General features: G+C 59.3%; 1 protein-coding gene across 4 annotated transcripts in view; it reads left to right on the top strand.

Moving 5' to 3' along the window:
• Positions 1 to 15,749, top strand: part of DNAJB6 (DnaJ heat shock protein family (Hsp40) member B6) — a 398,231-nt gene extending 382,482 nt beyond the window's left edge. For 2 of the 4 annotated variants that reach the window (XM_081799764.1, XM_081799763.1), the window contains exons 9-10: positions 3,121 to 3,336; positions 13,307 to 15,749. In XM_081799764.1, the coding sequence (XP_081655890.1) occupies positions 3,121 to 3,336; positions 13,307 to 13,428 (338 nt within the window). In that variant the 3' untranslated portion in view covers positions 13,429 to 15,749. Of the gene's footprint in view, positions 1 to 3,120; positions 3,337 to 9,972; positions 11,355 to 13,306 lie in introns of those variants that run through there. The other 2 variants (XR_014139062.1, XM_081799765.1) reach the window with 2 other exon arrangements.
• The last annotated feature ends 335 nt before the right edge of the window (positions 15,750 to 16,084 follow it).

Below are 16,084 nucleotides of genomic sequence, written 5' to 3'. Positions count from 1 at the left end.
TTTCTGAAAGGGGCACTGTGGACCTGACAGCCTAGCGCTCAGCCCCGGCCACCCACCCTGATCACGCGGTAATTCCTGCTGCAAGGCCTCTGCAGCGGGGCTCGAGGGCGAGGGAAGGAGCCTCGTGGGCGAGAGGCCTGAGCTGCAGGGGCACTAGGATTTGCCCAGGAGGTTGGGTGTGGGGAGACGGAGGACAGGCACTGAGCCTCTGGCCAGAGCCAGTGGGCAGGCTTGGGCGCTTGGGGCCTGGGACCCCCTGCAGGACTCCGGCTTCCTGTGCAGTCCTGGAGTCAGGGACATGCTTGCCTCCTGCGCCCTGAGTGTGTCCGGATCCGAGAGGTGTGGGAGACGTGGCACCTTCGCCCAGAGTCTGGAGTGGATGGAAACCTTCAGCGTGCAACTGTTTTCTGTCTCTGCATATTCAAGGCATTCTCAGACTATCGTCGAGCTTAACATCTTAGAGACTTCTGGTTTCTAACCACACAGCAAACCCAGGACATGACGCGGCCTTGGAAGCCGGTGTATGTGCCCGTCCTGGGCCTGGGGCGAGCAGGTGGTTTAGTGCAGCGAGAACCGGGGGTAGGTAGGATGGCCCAGTCCTGGTGCTTCTTCCCCACATGGTGGCTCGTGTGGCCCCGTGGTGGCCTTCTAGCTCGTGGGGGCCTGTGTCCTGCAGCAGACGCCCACCTTCTCTGCACCATAAGTGACGGAAGTGAGGCCAGTGGTCTGTGCCCAGACCAGTTCACTGCTCTTCCGTGGGGGGTGGTCCTTGGCCACGGTGGCTGCAGGTGCTTGTGGAGGTGGCAGGGAAAAGGCCACCTCCTCTTCGACGTGTGCCGGAACGGCTGGCAGGGAGAGACTCGGATCCGAGTGTTCCTGAACTGGGGTAAGTAAGCTGGGAAGGGCGCGACTCCCCCCACGTGCCCCCGTCCTCCTCCGCCACGTCCAGGCCAGCCACTCACAAAGCCAAGCCCACATGGAGAGGTACTGACCGTGTTCTGAACTCGTGCTGACATTTTCTTCTGTGTTCCACTGTTGATTACGAGGTGTGGTGGTGTGGGGCCCGGAGGGGTGGCCCGTTTGCCCTCGGAAGTTTCCTGCCTCCTTCCAAGGTGGAGAGAAGCTGAGCATGTGCCTTGACGCTCAGGGCACAGAGCTGGTTGTGGTGTCCCCTTGGGTGCCGCGGCCACAGGCCCCTCCCTGAGCGCGGCTCGCAGCCGGGACACCTGCAGACACCGAGGTCCTGCCTCCCCGCCCTTCTCCACTCCCCACTGCAGATGCAGGCTTTGAAGTCAGGTCACCACGTAGCAGTTACTACTAGTTGCCAGCTCCTTGGGGCTTACACCTTGTATTTGGGAGTGATACTTCTGTTTTATTTGCCAAAAACAACACAAGGCCACATAATCAGACCACAGACCCCCCGAGAGGTGGGCTCCCCTTGAGTGCTCCCCCAACCGCGACCTCGGCCCCGCTCATGGGCGCATTCCTGCTGCAGACACGGGGTGGTCCTTCCCAGAGGGATGTGCTTGCCAGGCCTGGGGTATCCGTGTCCTCTCAGTCATTGGATTTGATTCTGAGAAACCCTCAGTGGGTCAGAGGTCCTCACTGAAAATGTCTGTCCGGGCCACGTGCATGGGACCGCCTCCCTCCCCCCGTGATGGTCTGCCTGGTTAAACGGCTCCAAAACTAACATTTCCGTTTCGGCCAGCATGTGGGACATGAGCATGGTAGCTGGGAGAGAATGGGACGCTGGCCCGTAGTCCAGCCTTGCTGCGGGGCTGGGGGGTCCGAGTGCCGGAAAGCACGGAGCACGTGTTGTGCCCAGGGTGTCCGGAGCTGTGGGGGATTTTCAGAGGCTCTCTGAGGAACCAGAGACTCACTTTGGAAAACCTCTAAAATGCCAGTCGCACGATGCAGGCTGCCCAGGACTTCTGTTTCTCCAGTAGCTTCTGTGCTTGGTGTGGGTGCTGGGACCATGGAGTCCGCCGCCTCTCACCAGTGTGGCCATGACTCCGGTGCGAGGGCAGAGGTCACGCCTGGGTTGGGGTCGGTGCTTGTGGCTCGGAAGTTGACCCGTGAGAAGGGCTTTCGCGCCCTCCGAGTGATCTAGGTGGGCGCTCTGTCTTGCCCGCACTGAGCCTGGCACCTGGTGTGAATGAGCCGAGTGCTGACACCTGGGGCTCCGACGGGGAAGGCGGGGACGGGACAGTCCACGCTCTGTGCACACTGGAGGTCACGCGTGGAGGGAGGTGGTCCCTCATGCCCTTCTTGGGGCTCGGGTTCTGTGCGCTGGCTGGCTGGGCGTCTGATGACTGTTGTGCCCCGGATAGCGGACGCCCCCGCCTCCCTCCAGGGGGCAGGGTGGGTGCAAGGCTCGGGGAACGCCCCCGGGCCCGTTGTCCCCTGAGATGGGGGTGTGAGAGCATCGCTTCTGGCTTCATACGGCACCTTTCTCTCCACCTGCGCGCCTGGTCATCAAGAGCCTTCGGAGAGTGAAATTTGAGCTCATTCAGTGACGATTAGAAGTTGTTTTCTGATTTAATTCCTAGTGTTTATCTAATGTGCAAAACTGCTTTCTATTGTTTGAAGACCAGTAGACACACAACGTTGAGGGGACTGTCCCATCTTGGGTGTGTCTCTGGGGTGACAGATGACCCGCGCGGGCGGGGACACGGGCCGTCAGGCCCCCACCTCCCGGCCAGCCAACCCCTCCTCCCCTTAGATGGACAGGTTCTAGAATTCAGGCTGCCCGGGAACGCGATGGGAGGCTGCATCTGGAGCCCTTTCCTTGCAGGGTGATAACCGCTGGGTCAGTTTTGACAAATTTTCGTGGGCGGCCTGGCCCCTGACGGATTTCAGTAGGACACGCGCTCTGACAACGCGTGAAGTCGCCCGTGTGTGTGTGTGTGTGTGTGTGTGTGTGTGCGCAGGGGCGGGCACGAGCAGCTGTGTCCCGGGCCTGTCCACAAGCCCCTGTCTCTGAAGGTTAGGGTCAGGCCCAGATAGCGCAGGCGGTGGACTCAGCGTCTTCCTTCTCCTCCTACAGGGGCGCGGGGGCCCCCAGGACAGGTGGAGAGAGGAGCAGTGCGAGCTCACGCCCGCCCCGTCCTGTGCTTGCAGGTGTGGCCGATGAGGACGCTCTCCTGGAGGAGTGCCGGCGCAGAGGTCAGAGTGCGCTGCCCGCCCAGCCCACCAGCACCAGTGGCCACTCACCGAGGCCACACAGGCCGGCCTCCCTACCCAAACCCGAGTCTCTCCACACGCGTGAAGAGGAGGACGAGCCAGGCAACCAGCGGGCCACCAGCAGCCCCTGGGACCCCTCCATGCTCTCTGCAGGTGTGCAAAGGGAAACCAATGTGGAGCTTCCTGGAGGGGACGGCTCCCTTCCCTCCCAAGACCAGAGAGGACCGAAATCACTCCTGTGCTGTGTCCTGACCTGAGCGGGGCGGGGCTGGGCGGGGGCCCGCGAGAGGCTGCTCAGAGCATGGTGGCGGTGGGAGGAGGCCCCTTGCTCTCAGCTCCCCTCCCGTGAGATCCCCCAATTAAAACGGGGTGCCAGTCTTCCACGATGGTATGCGGTGTGTTGTCTTGGGCAGAGGATGACAGGTGCTGCTTCTACTTTGAATGTTCCTTTTTGTCACTTGGCACTTAGTGCTTGAGTTCTTGCAACTTGGACGGGCCACATGCTCGGAGCTGCTCACTGAACTGTGGGCCCCTTGCAGTCTCGGTGATGGAATGTTTTGCATTTGCTTCCTAGCCTTGTGCCTTCACTTGCGCTTGGTTAAAAATAGAACGGAGCACCCCTCCTGGACACCTTGTTGCCGCCTTCCTCCCAGGTGGAGCTGTAGTGTTTCCTCTGTCGCCTCTGGACGCGCTGGGTGATCACGATCCCGTTGCTCCAGGGCCCTGGCTCTGGCTTCCTCCAGCTTCTTGGCTTGTAATTTCTTATGGAGCCCAGATGGGTCTTTGAAGGGAATTCCCCATAGAAAGTTCTGGGTCATTTCTGAGAGATGGCTGTGCCATAGCTTTGACCTGCGTTCTGCAGCCTGGCGTCAGATGAGTTTGAATTATTCATTCGTGTGACACATTTGTGCCCGTCCTGGTTGTTGCCACTGGGAGCCGCCACAGTGACCGTAGCGTGCTATGTGGTAGATGAAGACATCCGTCCTCGGTCCCCTGTGTCAGGGTGACGTCAGGGTACGTGCGAAGCTCATTCTGTGGGCCTCCGCAGAACACAGCATCGCAGCTGGGCATTAGGAGGATGAGGTTGGGCCCCTTCCTGCCCCAGAACTTTCTATCGGGCAGTTGGTCCCTCGCAGCTCCTCCTGGTCGTCCTCAGTCAAGCGGAGGTGCGTGGTAGGGTTTTGCAGAGGACAGAAGGAATGTGGCGCCCACTTGACCATGGGTGTCCTGGGGCTTCGAACCACAGCACAGAATGCACTCGGGGCTGTGCACACGTGGCCCCCAGCTCTGGCCCGGAGTGCTGCTAACGCAAACGGGTGGACTGTTGGGAGACGTTAGCCTTTTCCTGTGTAATTGAATGGAAAGTGGAGGTTATTGGAAGAGCTGTATGAATTCGGAAAGAACTCACTCTGCCTTGAATGGGCATGTGGACATTTTCCCAGCATCGATTGTCAGCTCTTGGTACCGAGTGGTCTTTGGGCAGGGGGCAGTGTGGTAGTCAGGGGCCGTGGCAGGGGGCAGGGTCGTAGACTCCGTTTGCTTGAACAGATCACCGTTTGAACAGTGATTTTTAAGGAGCTATGTCTGTCTGGTTGGAAGGACCCCATAAACCTACGTACGGGGTTGGAATATCCCAGTTCCCAAGAATCAGGTGTGCAGAGATGGGCCTCCCTGGTGGAGTCTTATTCGCCAGACAGCCAGGCTTCTGGGGCAGGACGTGGGACCATCACCAGCAGAGCGGGTCCGAAGGGCAGATCCCAAGTTCAGAGCGAGACCCATGCTTCCCGGGCGAAGCTGCTTGTTTGCTCTAGATCCTCGGAGACTACACCTGCCAAGTGCAGCATAAATTAGCCCTGCTGGAGAATCCTGGGATACTAGGATTCTTCTCCCTGAAATCTCATAGTTTTGTCAGTTTCTACCATCAGGTCCCCTCCAGGCATGTTTTTGACCCTGGCACAAGTCTTAGACAAAAGAGGAGGGGGATGGACATCCAGCCCCTTTTCCTTGGCTGTTGGGAGACTTAAAGGCTTGCCTTGTATTCCCGGAGTGTAGCGCCTCCCTGATGGGGTCGGGACGGCCAGAACACCTTTGGGGGGTGGGAGGGCAGGTTCTGATGCTGTTGACTCACCATGAGTAATGCGGGCTTGGAAAGAGCGTCAGGGTTAAGTCAAGAAATTCAAGACCTGGGCGCCTGGGTGGCTCAGTCGTTAAGCGTCTGCCTTCGGCTCAGGTCATGATCCCGGGGTCCTGGGATCGAGTCCCGCATCGGGCTCCCTGCTCGGCAGGAAGCCTGCTTCTCCCTCTCCCACTCCCCCTGCTTGTGCTCTCGCTCTCGCTCTCGCTCTCTCTCTCTCAAATAAATAAATAAATAAATAATCTTAAAAAAAAAAAAAAAAAAGAAATTCAAGACCTGAATCTCATACAGATGTATAGTGAGCTCGTGCCGGACACTTCGGCTGACTTTCTAAGCTGCCCCAAAGGAAGAGTTAACAGACTAAGTGAGAAAAGAATGTGGCACAAAATCGCAAATTGGGACGCAAAGCTGGTGAACGTCCTCCAGGCTAGTCAGACTGTCACCTTCAGGGTCTCCTTCCCGCCAGCAGAAGGCTTTTCTTCCCTGCATAAACCATTTCCAGCTCTTGGTCCAGTGTTGCAGATCCCGGTGCCAGCCAGTAATAAAGGGGGGCTGGGGCTCCTCCCAGCAGACTCCCCGGAGCTCTGCATGAACTCTCGTCTGGGGACACCTGGACGCTGCCCCTGGGCCGGACAGCCTGTGTGCTCCCGCGTAGTCTGGGGGCGCCGCGCTTCCAAGTGATTCCTCTTAAGAACGAGCGCACAGGAAGGAACTTGGTCCCCGGGCGCCTCCACGCCGGAACAGCCACTAGACGGAGTGGCCCCTGGGAGCCCGCCGTGGCCGTGCGGCATGGAGGCGGCCTGGCGGCTCTGGGAAGTGATTACTCTGGGCTGAGGGCACGCTCTCACCTCAGCTGTGCTCCTCCGGACTCTGAGTTGAGTGCTCCTGGGAGGGTTTCCCACGTGGCCGGCACAGCCGAAAGACTCGGGATCCAGGTCAGGGTCCCGGTGCAGCGTGGGGAGCGGCGGTGTCTGTGCTCAGCGGGTGGGGGTGTTGGCGACCGCGGAGCAGGGGGTGGTGGCAGGCGGCGCGGTCTTGACTGGCTGGTGTGGCCGTTCACGGGCCACTGCGCTGCGTTCCCGGCTCCCGCCCCGCCCCCCTGCCGCGCTCTTGGGGTTGCACACCGTGCGTCACCTGGACACGGTCAGAGTGCAGTGTTGAGAGAGGGTTCGTGCTTTGCATGTGTGGATCCCGCACAGACTGGGTGCGTCAGGAACATGGAACTGTTGAGAGGGAAAATTAAAGGTACTCGACGTGAGGAAGAATTCACGACTGAAAGAATAGAATTGGTCCTTTAACTTTGTTTTTTTCTGCGCGTGGGGTTTGAAGGAAGCGCGTGAGCCAGGGCTGCTGCGGGGCGCTTGGCCTTGCGGAGTGCAGAGTGGTGCCGCGGCTTGGCTGCCTGGCGTCCACGCTGCTGGCCGCTTGGGGCAGCTTTTGAAGTCGGTCTTTTTAATGATACTAATTTATGTACCTAACATGCTGCTCTGCTAAGAACGCACGGGGCTTTAAAACGTTTCCTTCCATGAGGGATCCTTAGTGCGAGCCGTCCGGCCTGGCTGCAGCCCGCCTGGTGGTCCTGGTGAGGGGCGTCCGACCAGCGAGGAGGCGCGGACACGGCCGGGCGGCCGTTCTGTGAATGCACCAGCCGTGCAGGAACTCCGGGTGGCGGGCAGGCCCCTTTCTCTCGTACGCTTTGTCCCAGAACGCAGATACTTTCAGAGACTGTCCCAGTGATTTTGCTTTACTACGGACCCCATGTGCCTGCCGCCCCGCGGAGCCCGGCAGTGCCCGCCTCACCTGGATGCCCCGGGCGTCGACCTCTAAGTCCCAGGGCTCTTCGGAGTCCCGGCCCTGCGCTGCCATCCTGTTGTCCTGCAGCTTTAGATCCTTATCATCCGAATCACGCTACCGCTTTGTCTTTGGCGGGGGAGGTCTTGGTGAAAACTTGCTTTGGTGCCGCCCTGCTGGGTGGCAGAGCAGGTGGATTTGGGTTGGTTCGGACGCCCCTCGAGGTTTGTGCCACAGGTGTGGCTTGGGGCGGGGCCAGGGGGGACCTGGGAATGGGGTCGCGTGCTTTTAGGGGCACCCACGGCCGGTCCCTGTCCGAGCACCAGGCCCTTGGCTCCCTCCACTGTTGGAGTTCCTGCAGACAGACTTGGCTGTCGGGGTAAATTAAACTTGTTGTTCTCGGTCAGCTCTGGGAACTTGCCTCCGTGGTGACTGGAGAGCCCCGGCAGCTCGGCTCTGCTGGCCGTTGGCCCCCGTCTTTGAAGGAGCCGGCAGGAGGGGTGGTTGTGGCCAGTGCCCGAGCAGGGTCCTGGGGCCACGAGGCCTCGGGCCCTGTCTGTAGCCTCGGGCTGGTCAGTGTCCCTCACGTGCCCCAGATGCACAGGTGGGACACGTCAGCTGGGTCGCAAGGGCAGCGGCTCCGCACCCCCAGAATCTTGTCATTTGTGCTGAAATTCCTTTAGTTTGTCCCAAGTTATTTTTCTGTTGTCATCTTAACAGAGCCTCGTGGTAGAAGTGGCATGTTAATGGGGACTTTGAGTGTGGTGCGCTGTGACAGCAGGTGCTCTCTGGGGGAGGGGCTGGGGCCAGGCAGTACCGAGCCCAGCTCTGCCCCGCGTGTGCCCAGGGTCCCTTCTGGGTCAGGTGTTAGGATTTCATGACTGCAGTGGTGGCCACGGAGGTCAGGTCTCGGAGGCAGGACAGGGTCAGGGGCCTCAGCAGCTGGCCCCACGGCCGCCCCGTCTTCCTCTGGGGCCTTCTGCTCCCTCAGGCTCGGTTGTCATCATCGAGCCTGGAAGTCAACAGCTCAGCAAAGCCTGCTCGGACGGCACAGGGAGCATAGAGGGGGGACAGGACTTCTGTCACCTTGCTCTGACCGGTGTCCCGAGCCTCAGGGACGGGAAAGATCTGTCCCTCCGTAGTAGGTTAGCAGGTTTTTCTTTTTCTTCTCAGGTTATTTTACATGTAATTGAGTCTGGTGCGGGGAGGGGAAGCCGTCCTCCCCTCTAAGAAGTGACGCCCACAGTCGGCTGAGCCTCCAGACAATCGCACGTGAAGCCTCTGAACCCCACTCCCTGTGTGTTCCTTCAAAGCCACTGGCCGTTGCTGGCCACTCACGGCCGGCCTGGGACCCACCTGGGACCGAATGGGGCCATTTGGCGTCACCTCGTTGTGCCTCCTACGTGTAATCACGTTCAGTAACTGACCCACCGACACGTCCCCAGACTAGCTCTGGTTCCCTGTTTGATGCCTCAGAGGCTGTTCTTCCACCGCGCCCCTCGGTCATGGCCGTTGGGGCCCATTCCTGGATTTGCCCTCTGCCTGCCCTCAGCCTTGCCCTGCTGAGTGGGTTAGCCCTTTGTCTTCTCCCTCCCGTTGAAAACTCCGATGCAGCTTCCTACACACACGGCCCTGGGTGTCTGGCAGGTATAACAGCCCTAGGTGGGACATGCAGGTTGCGTGGAACCTCAGGTGCACGGGCTGCAGGGAAGGCGGAGAAGGACTGGGGAGCACAGGGCCTCCCGCGTCACTCGAGGGAGGACTAAGCGGCTCTGAGGCCTGGTGTTCCTGAGGCGTGTGTGGTCTCCTTCAGTGCTGTCACGGGGTGAGTAGACTGTCCTCGTAGGCGGCCCCCTGGCAGCAGGTGGTTGAGCCAAGCCTGGGGCAGGTGTCGGGGGCTCCTTGTGTGTTGGCTGTCGGCCCCCATCTAAATGACAGAGGACCCTCGTGCCTGGGATTGTGGTTCTGCAAAGGACGAGCGTCGTGCCCCCGTGGCGTCTGCCGACAGACTGTGTCAGCCCCATCTGGACGGGAGAGGGTGCTCCAGGATGTGGCCGCGTCCTTTAAAATCCCAAGAGTGCGTTCACATGGTCTTCGGGCAGGTTCAGGGGCCTGACGGTGTTAAGGCCCAGTCCCACAGTGATCGGGCTGGTTCTGTCCCTCGTCCTGTCCAGTCAGGCCGTTTAAATACAGCCTTGTTACCTGAGATCTGCATCCAGCCCGTGTGCCGTCTTGCTCTTCTTCCACCACATCGTTTGGACCGATTGCGCACAAGGTCCTGAGTTACTTCTGCAGAACTGAAGGGCTCTCCAGAGGGTGAGGTGGTGTGCATTCACCTGCAGCCAAGCACACGTTAAGCCCACGGCACAGGGCAAATGGAAGGTTCTCATCCTCAGATGAGGAATGGGAATGAACAGCCCAGAACCCGTGGAAATGAGCCCACAGCCGGGCTCGCCCCTGCGGACGGGACTCCGGTCTGGCCAGGGTTGCAGGGAGCCCATCCCCGGGGCGGAGTCCGCCCTGCCCGGTGGGTTGCGGGGGCCGCGCAGGGGTGCAGGGTCTCGTGGGGGCCCCGGGTGGGGCTGTCGAAGGTGAGCAGAGGGGAGCGTGGGCTGAACGCCCGCCCCCTGCATGGCTGTGGCGCTCTTTGAATCGGTCAGAGGCCGCACTGTGCGGTGGAACGAGGCAGCCGGTGGTTTTGTTGAGCTTCAGGTGTGGCCTGGAGAGAAGTGAAGAGACCTGACTTTATTGTGTCTTTTTTTTTTCTTCTTTTAAACAAGGGGGAGTATTTGGAAACATGTTTGCCTCTTAGTGGGGAAGCAGCCACTGTTCTGCACAGTGTTTCACGAGCCGTGTTTCCTTAGGATTCAAAGAAGGTGGCAAGAGGAAGAAGCAGAAGCAGAGAGAGGAATCCAAGAAGAAGAAGTCGACCAAAGGCAACCACTAGACGGACTGCAGCCTCGCTCGCGCTGCCCGAGGCGGCGCCCAGGCCGGCTCCGTGCGGTAGTGCGTGTTAGCTAGCGGCGCCTGCTTTGCCCCTGTCCCGAGACCACACCTTCTCAGCACGGGCATGCGGAGGACGCCTCAGTCAGCGCAGGGGCGGTGGGAGACGGGAGCGACGGTCGCGGGTGGCGGAGGCATGGGTGTGGAGCCTGCCCGACTGCCCTCGCTTCTCCCAGCACTAAATCCGATTGCGTCTCCTCGAGTGGTTAAGGACCCAGCGCCTTCTTTGCAGCTGCTCAGCCGCGACACCAACTTGTGAGATACTTCTAGCGTTAGGGGTGTGAGGGGTGCCGGCAGATAACGGAGTGTGTTCTCGGAATGACTTTCTTTCTTCGTGGCGGTAGATTTCTGGGAGCCAGGACGTAGTTAAGGGCAGGGTGACCGAGCGGCATCGTGCATCGGGTCACGGCCTCCAGGGTGCTCGTCCTTCAGATCGGGGAGCGGGCTAGACCTCCAAGCAGCGCTTCAGGGTGGCCTGGCCACATCCTGGGGGGGCCCCAGGGGTGAATCACTTTAGATGTAAAGTCATTCCTTACATTTATCGTAGTTTTAATCTCTAGCCTGAACTTGACTTCAAATGTTGTTTAATTTTTGCTAAATCCCATCTTTTTTTTTCTTGGACCCTTAATTCTTCTTAGCACATTCACAGGATCCTACAGAATTTTGTTGGGTAAATGCCATCTCTGGGTCATAGTTTGGGTCACGCGGGGAAGAACAGATGAGGTGTTTACACACACACTCTCGCGAGAAGATATGAACAAGGAGGCGGAATGAAATGTTTCCGTCTGTAAACATTGTCTCCTTTGCAAACATTTTTTTTTTTCCTGGCAAGATTCTGTGCGGTTTCCCGTGCTTCTGCCTTTGCATGATCAGCTGCTTCTTAACCCTCTGCTACTGACTAGATCCTGCGCTGCCTTAACCTTCCCTGCGTGCGCCCTGCCCGGGCCGTTCTCCGCCTCAACACGAGCGTGTGCTCACGGGGCGCAGCGGTGAGGGCCCCGGGCAGGGCCTGGGTGGGATCGGGGGTGCCAGGGACTTGCATCTGCGGCCGCGTCAGGGCGTGAGAGCCAGAAATGAGTGCAGCCTTTGTGATTTTAAGATGACTGTTATGGAGAAGTTGGCTTTGTTTGGCTTTGCTGGGGAGGTGGTGTGGACTGGGGTTTACTGCTTGTTGTGGAAAATGTGCCCGTGAAGGCCTCATGTATTTTCAGTGCTGCCTTACACAAATAAAGCGTAAACGCAACGTGCTGCTGCTCATGTGACGTCATTATTGGTATAGCTGCGCATCGCCCTGTTCTCAGTAATTAGAAGTAAAACCGTTCTTGTCTATCATTTCAGTTAGGAGCCATCCAGTGCTATTTGGGGCAGGAGGCTGGACGGGAGATTCGGGGATTCGGGAGACGGTGGGACGAGGTGTTGAGTGAGGGACAGCACCCCACTGAGCTGGCCTCGTGTGAGACTGGCGGCCTGGCTGGCAGGGAGGGGGACAGCGGAGGACGTGGGGGACAAGCGCTGTTCCGCCCGTCCCAGCTGTGGGTGCAGCGTGACCAGGGCCGTGCTGGAAACCACCGATTCTGGGATAAAGAGGCCCACTCGCAGGACCCAGAGCCTCTCGCAAGGGGTCGTTTGGTCTGTGGATGTGTCTCCGATGCTCGCACACGGGGATCTGCTGTTGGCACCCGGGAAGGGCGTGAGGCCAAGTTTCATCGCCTTGGCCCCTTGCTGTGCTTTGAGGCCAGTCACGTCGGGACACAGCATCTGTGGGATGGTGTCTTCCAGCCACGCCTGGAGCCAGCTTCCATCCGGCTCGGGGCCCCTGGTCCTCACATGGCCCTGCGGGCGGGCAGCCCACGTCCACGTCCACGTCCATGTCCACAGGCTGCTCGCCCTAACGCTTCCCTCAGTGAACGGACGCCCCACAGGCCCGGGGAGCAGGGTAGGTGCCTGCTTCCCAGGTCGTGGGGCACGGCGCACCGAGGTCCCTTGGCCTGTGTGGAAGAGTGTGAGCTCACACCCCTGCTCCTGGGGAGTCTGCTCCCCCACCTCAGAAGGCAGAGGGCCGGGGTGCGAGTGCCGGTGCTGAGGCTGGTTCTCAGCGGGCAGCTGTCGGAGGGCGCTGGGGCCTGCTGGCCTCCTGGAGGGGCTTCGTGGGTGCTGAGCGGACGTCGAGGGTGGTGGAGGCAGAAGGCACCCACCTGCAGCACCCTCCCGGAAGGGGCCCGTTTGGGGACAGAGCTTTTGGGACCGGGTTGGGAGGCGGTCCTGCTGTGAGGAACCGCGCCCCACACACCCAGGGCCGTCTGCCAACCCTTTGCCCCGGTGTTAGGAGGAGTAAGGGCCGCAGAGCTCACTTTGAACAGATGCGTACACACTTTTATTTTGAAATCCTTGCACATTCATGGGAAATTATACATACGGCGCCCAGGGTCCTGCGTGGCCGCACCCGGTCCCCGGAGTGGGAGGGCAGCGGTAGAGCCAGGAACGTGACGCGGCACCATCTGGAAAGGGGCCATGACGTTGCTGACCGCGCTCCCGGGCTCCTGACGTGGCCTCTTGCCGCCGAGCACGACGGAGGCTCAGGCGCAGAACCTTCCGTCTGCTCGCTGTCTCGAGGCCACCGGCCCCCCACACCCGCTGGGCACCTGCTGCCCGTGCCTGGTTCCCGCGTTGCCGGGGTGAGAATGAGGCTGGGCTCCGATGGTCCTCCAAGGAGCCCCCGCTGCCAGGGGGCCGTCCCAGGCCCTGCGGCAGCGCCGGGCTCGCAGCCCCTCCCGGGCCCCCAAGGTTTGGATCAGCTTCCTCCGTGTCCCTGCAGCTCCTATGGACCCTGCCCCATGAGCAGCACACGTCCTCACTCTTGCCTGCACCTGGGGTGCTAGCTGGGGCCCCCCACGTTCCCATCCTCGTCCCCTCCACGTGTGTCGTCGACGTGGTTCTCCACCAGATGTCAGGGCGTGGGTGGCCAGGAACCTCCTCCCAGCGCCGTGCCCGCTGAAGCCGCCCGGGGGGAGGCGCTCGGACAGGGCCTCGGCGTGCCTGGGCGCCAAGGCAGAGGCGTTCGTCTCCTTGTCATGGGTCCAGGCTTCACCGCGGCCCAACTTGGGACGCGCCCTTAGCTGAGGGCCGTCTGGCTTGTACAGCCTCCGACATGTGGCTTCTCGGAGCCTCACACCGCTGACGTTCACCCTCCAACAGCTCCAGCATTGTGTCATCCCACGACTATGTTCTGTCCCAGACCCGCCCGGACGGGACCGTCCTCCCAGGAGCACCGAGGCCGCAGCGGGCCCCCTCCCAGACGCCCGACAGCAGCCGTGTGAGGAGCGACGAACTGTGCTCCCGGAGACGCCCAGGCTGCCTTCCTCTGCTGAGGCTCTAGCCCCGGCCCCCCGCGCCGGCCCCCCCCTCGCCTGCTGCGCCCTCGCCCTGGCCGCGGACGCGCTAATCACGGCCTGTCAGCAGCCTGCGCATCAGCCTTAATTCTTTGCCTTTTGTCTCGGGGGTTTTTATAGGTTTCGCTTGATCAACAGCATTCGTTCTTAGTGAACAAACGGAATTCAGTTTTTATGGCATGAAAATTATTGTTTCTCTGACCGACTGGCCATTACACGGTGACACGGGGTGGCCCCGGATGACACAGGACAATGAATCTTCCCCGTTCCTGAGAGTGAGTTTGATGGATGGGGTAGCAGTCAGCCACCTGGGTCTGGAAGGATGGGGCTGGGCTTACAGAGATCCTGGGCTTTTTCCTAGCCAACGGCCTGGTTTGGGGACGTCTCTTCTCAACCTGATGGAACCCAGACGGGAGGGGGGCACCCTCCAGCCCCCTGGCTGCCCCTGGGGGTGCCGCCTCCCCATGTCCCTGTTCTTGCCCCTGATCCCAGGGCAACAGGCCCGGGCCAGCGTCTATCTGGAGAGGACAGAGCTTCCTTCCCCGGGGTGGGGGGTGTGTGTGGGCACTGATGTCACGTTTCTGAGGGAGGCTTATGGTTTGGGAGCACCGACGGTGCCTGGCTTTATCCTGTCCTTCTGCAAAGGAGAGCCCAGACCCCAGGACGTCACATACGTTTCTCAGAGTCCGCAGAGCTGGGCGAGGTGGGATCCGGCTGTCCTGCTCCTACGGAGCAGACCCCAGACGCTGCATCCTACATATCCAACATGGTCTCCCTCTGCTTTCTGGGTTGGGATGCTCTAAAGACGAATTTTCCCAGGTCCACTGTGGGTCTGTGAAGTGCACTTTGTACAGAAAAGCTTGATAAATGCGCCTTTCTTTCCCAGGGCTCCGAATAACCACTTGGTGCTCCGGCTCCCTCCGAGGACAGCACGGCGGCCAAATACTTTCTCTTTCCAATCCCCTAATGAGCTTACAGATTTTAAGATCTTTCTTGTGTTCCATTCTTTGAAGTCACATCCCAGGACACTAAATCTCACACCTTATCTGTCCAGAGGGATGATGATACTGGTGATCGTGAGGAATATGTGTATTTAACAAGGGTTATTCCAGGACTCAGAGTAATTCTGGGTGCTGGTGTGCTGTATCACAGAGGCTCAGCAGAGAGCTCTGGCCTGTGCGTGCCCTATCCCACAGGAGGGCACGGTGGGCCCAACAGTGATAGCAGAGTGTGCCAGGAGAAGGAGGTCAGTCTCAGGGACCAGAGACATTAAAATCCTTTGGGAAAAACTCAGGGGCTATATGGAATGAAAAGGCAACACAACTCCCACATTCTCATTTCCCAGGGTAACTGCAGGCCCAAGGAATTGCAGGCCTAATTTTCGGATGACCAACAAAGGCTGGAAACCAGGTCACCCTTCTCTCTTCCTGGGCCAGCTTCTGCCACCAGCTCTTTCCAGAACCCCACTGCCATTGGTCTAGTGGAGGAGGGCCCACCAACAATGCATCAGTCCACCCATCCATCCATCCATCCATCCATCCATCCATCCATCCATCCACCCACCCATCCACCCACCCACCTATCCACCCATCCATCCATCCATCCACCCACTCATCCATCTACCCAACCATCCATCCACTTATCCATCCCTCCATCCATCCACCAGTCCATCTAACCATCCATCTGTCCATCCATCCATCCATCCACCCACCACCTATCCACCCATCCATCTATCTACCATCCATCCATCCATCCACCCACCCATCCATCCATCCATCCACCCATCCACCCATCCACCCATCCATCCATCCATCCACCTACTCATCCATCTACCCAACCATCCATCCACTTATCCATCCCTCCATCCATCCAAGTCCATCTAACCATCCATCTGTCCATCCATCCATCCATCCACCCACCACCTATCCACCCATCCATCTATCTACCATCCATCCATCCATCCACCCACCCATCCATACATCCATCCACCCACCAGTCCATCTACCCATCCATCTATGGACCCATCCATCCATCCACCCATCCACCCATCCATCTATCCACCCACCCACCATCCATCCATCCATTCATTCATCTACCCACCCATCCATCAATTCATCTACCCATCCATCCATCCATACACTCATCCATCATCCATCCACTGATCCATCTACCCATTCATACACCCGCCTGTTGTCGATCCATCCACCCACCCATCTGTCCATTTATCCATTCACCTGTCCATCCATCCATCTATCCATTGTCTAGTCTGTCCATCTAATCCATCCATCCATCCATCCACCCATCTGTCCATCTGTCCATCCATCCATCCATCATCCATCCATCCACCCACCTGTCCATCCATCCATCTATCCATTGTCTAGTCTGTCCATCCAATCCATCCATCCATCCATCCATCCATCCATCCATCCATCCATCCATCGTCTAGTCTGTCCCATACATCTATCCATCCATCCACCCATTTATCTACCCACCTATCCACTCATCCATCCATCCATCCATCCATCCATCCATCCATCCATCCATCCAATCCATTCATCCATCCACCCGTCCACCCGTCTTTCCA

The sequence above is a fragment of the Leptonychotes weddellii genome, chromosome 12 (genome assembly GCF_054177405.1).
Source record: "Leptonychotes weddellii isolate Sample4059 chromosome 12, ASM5417740v2, whole genome shotgun sequence".
Classification (NCBI taxonomy): Eukaryota; Metazoa; Chordata; class Mammalia; order Carnivora; family Phocidae; genus Leptonychotes; species Leptonychotes weddellii.
This window is presented reverse-complemented; position numbering and strand designations above follow the sequence as displayed.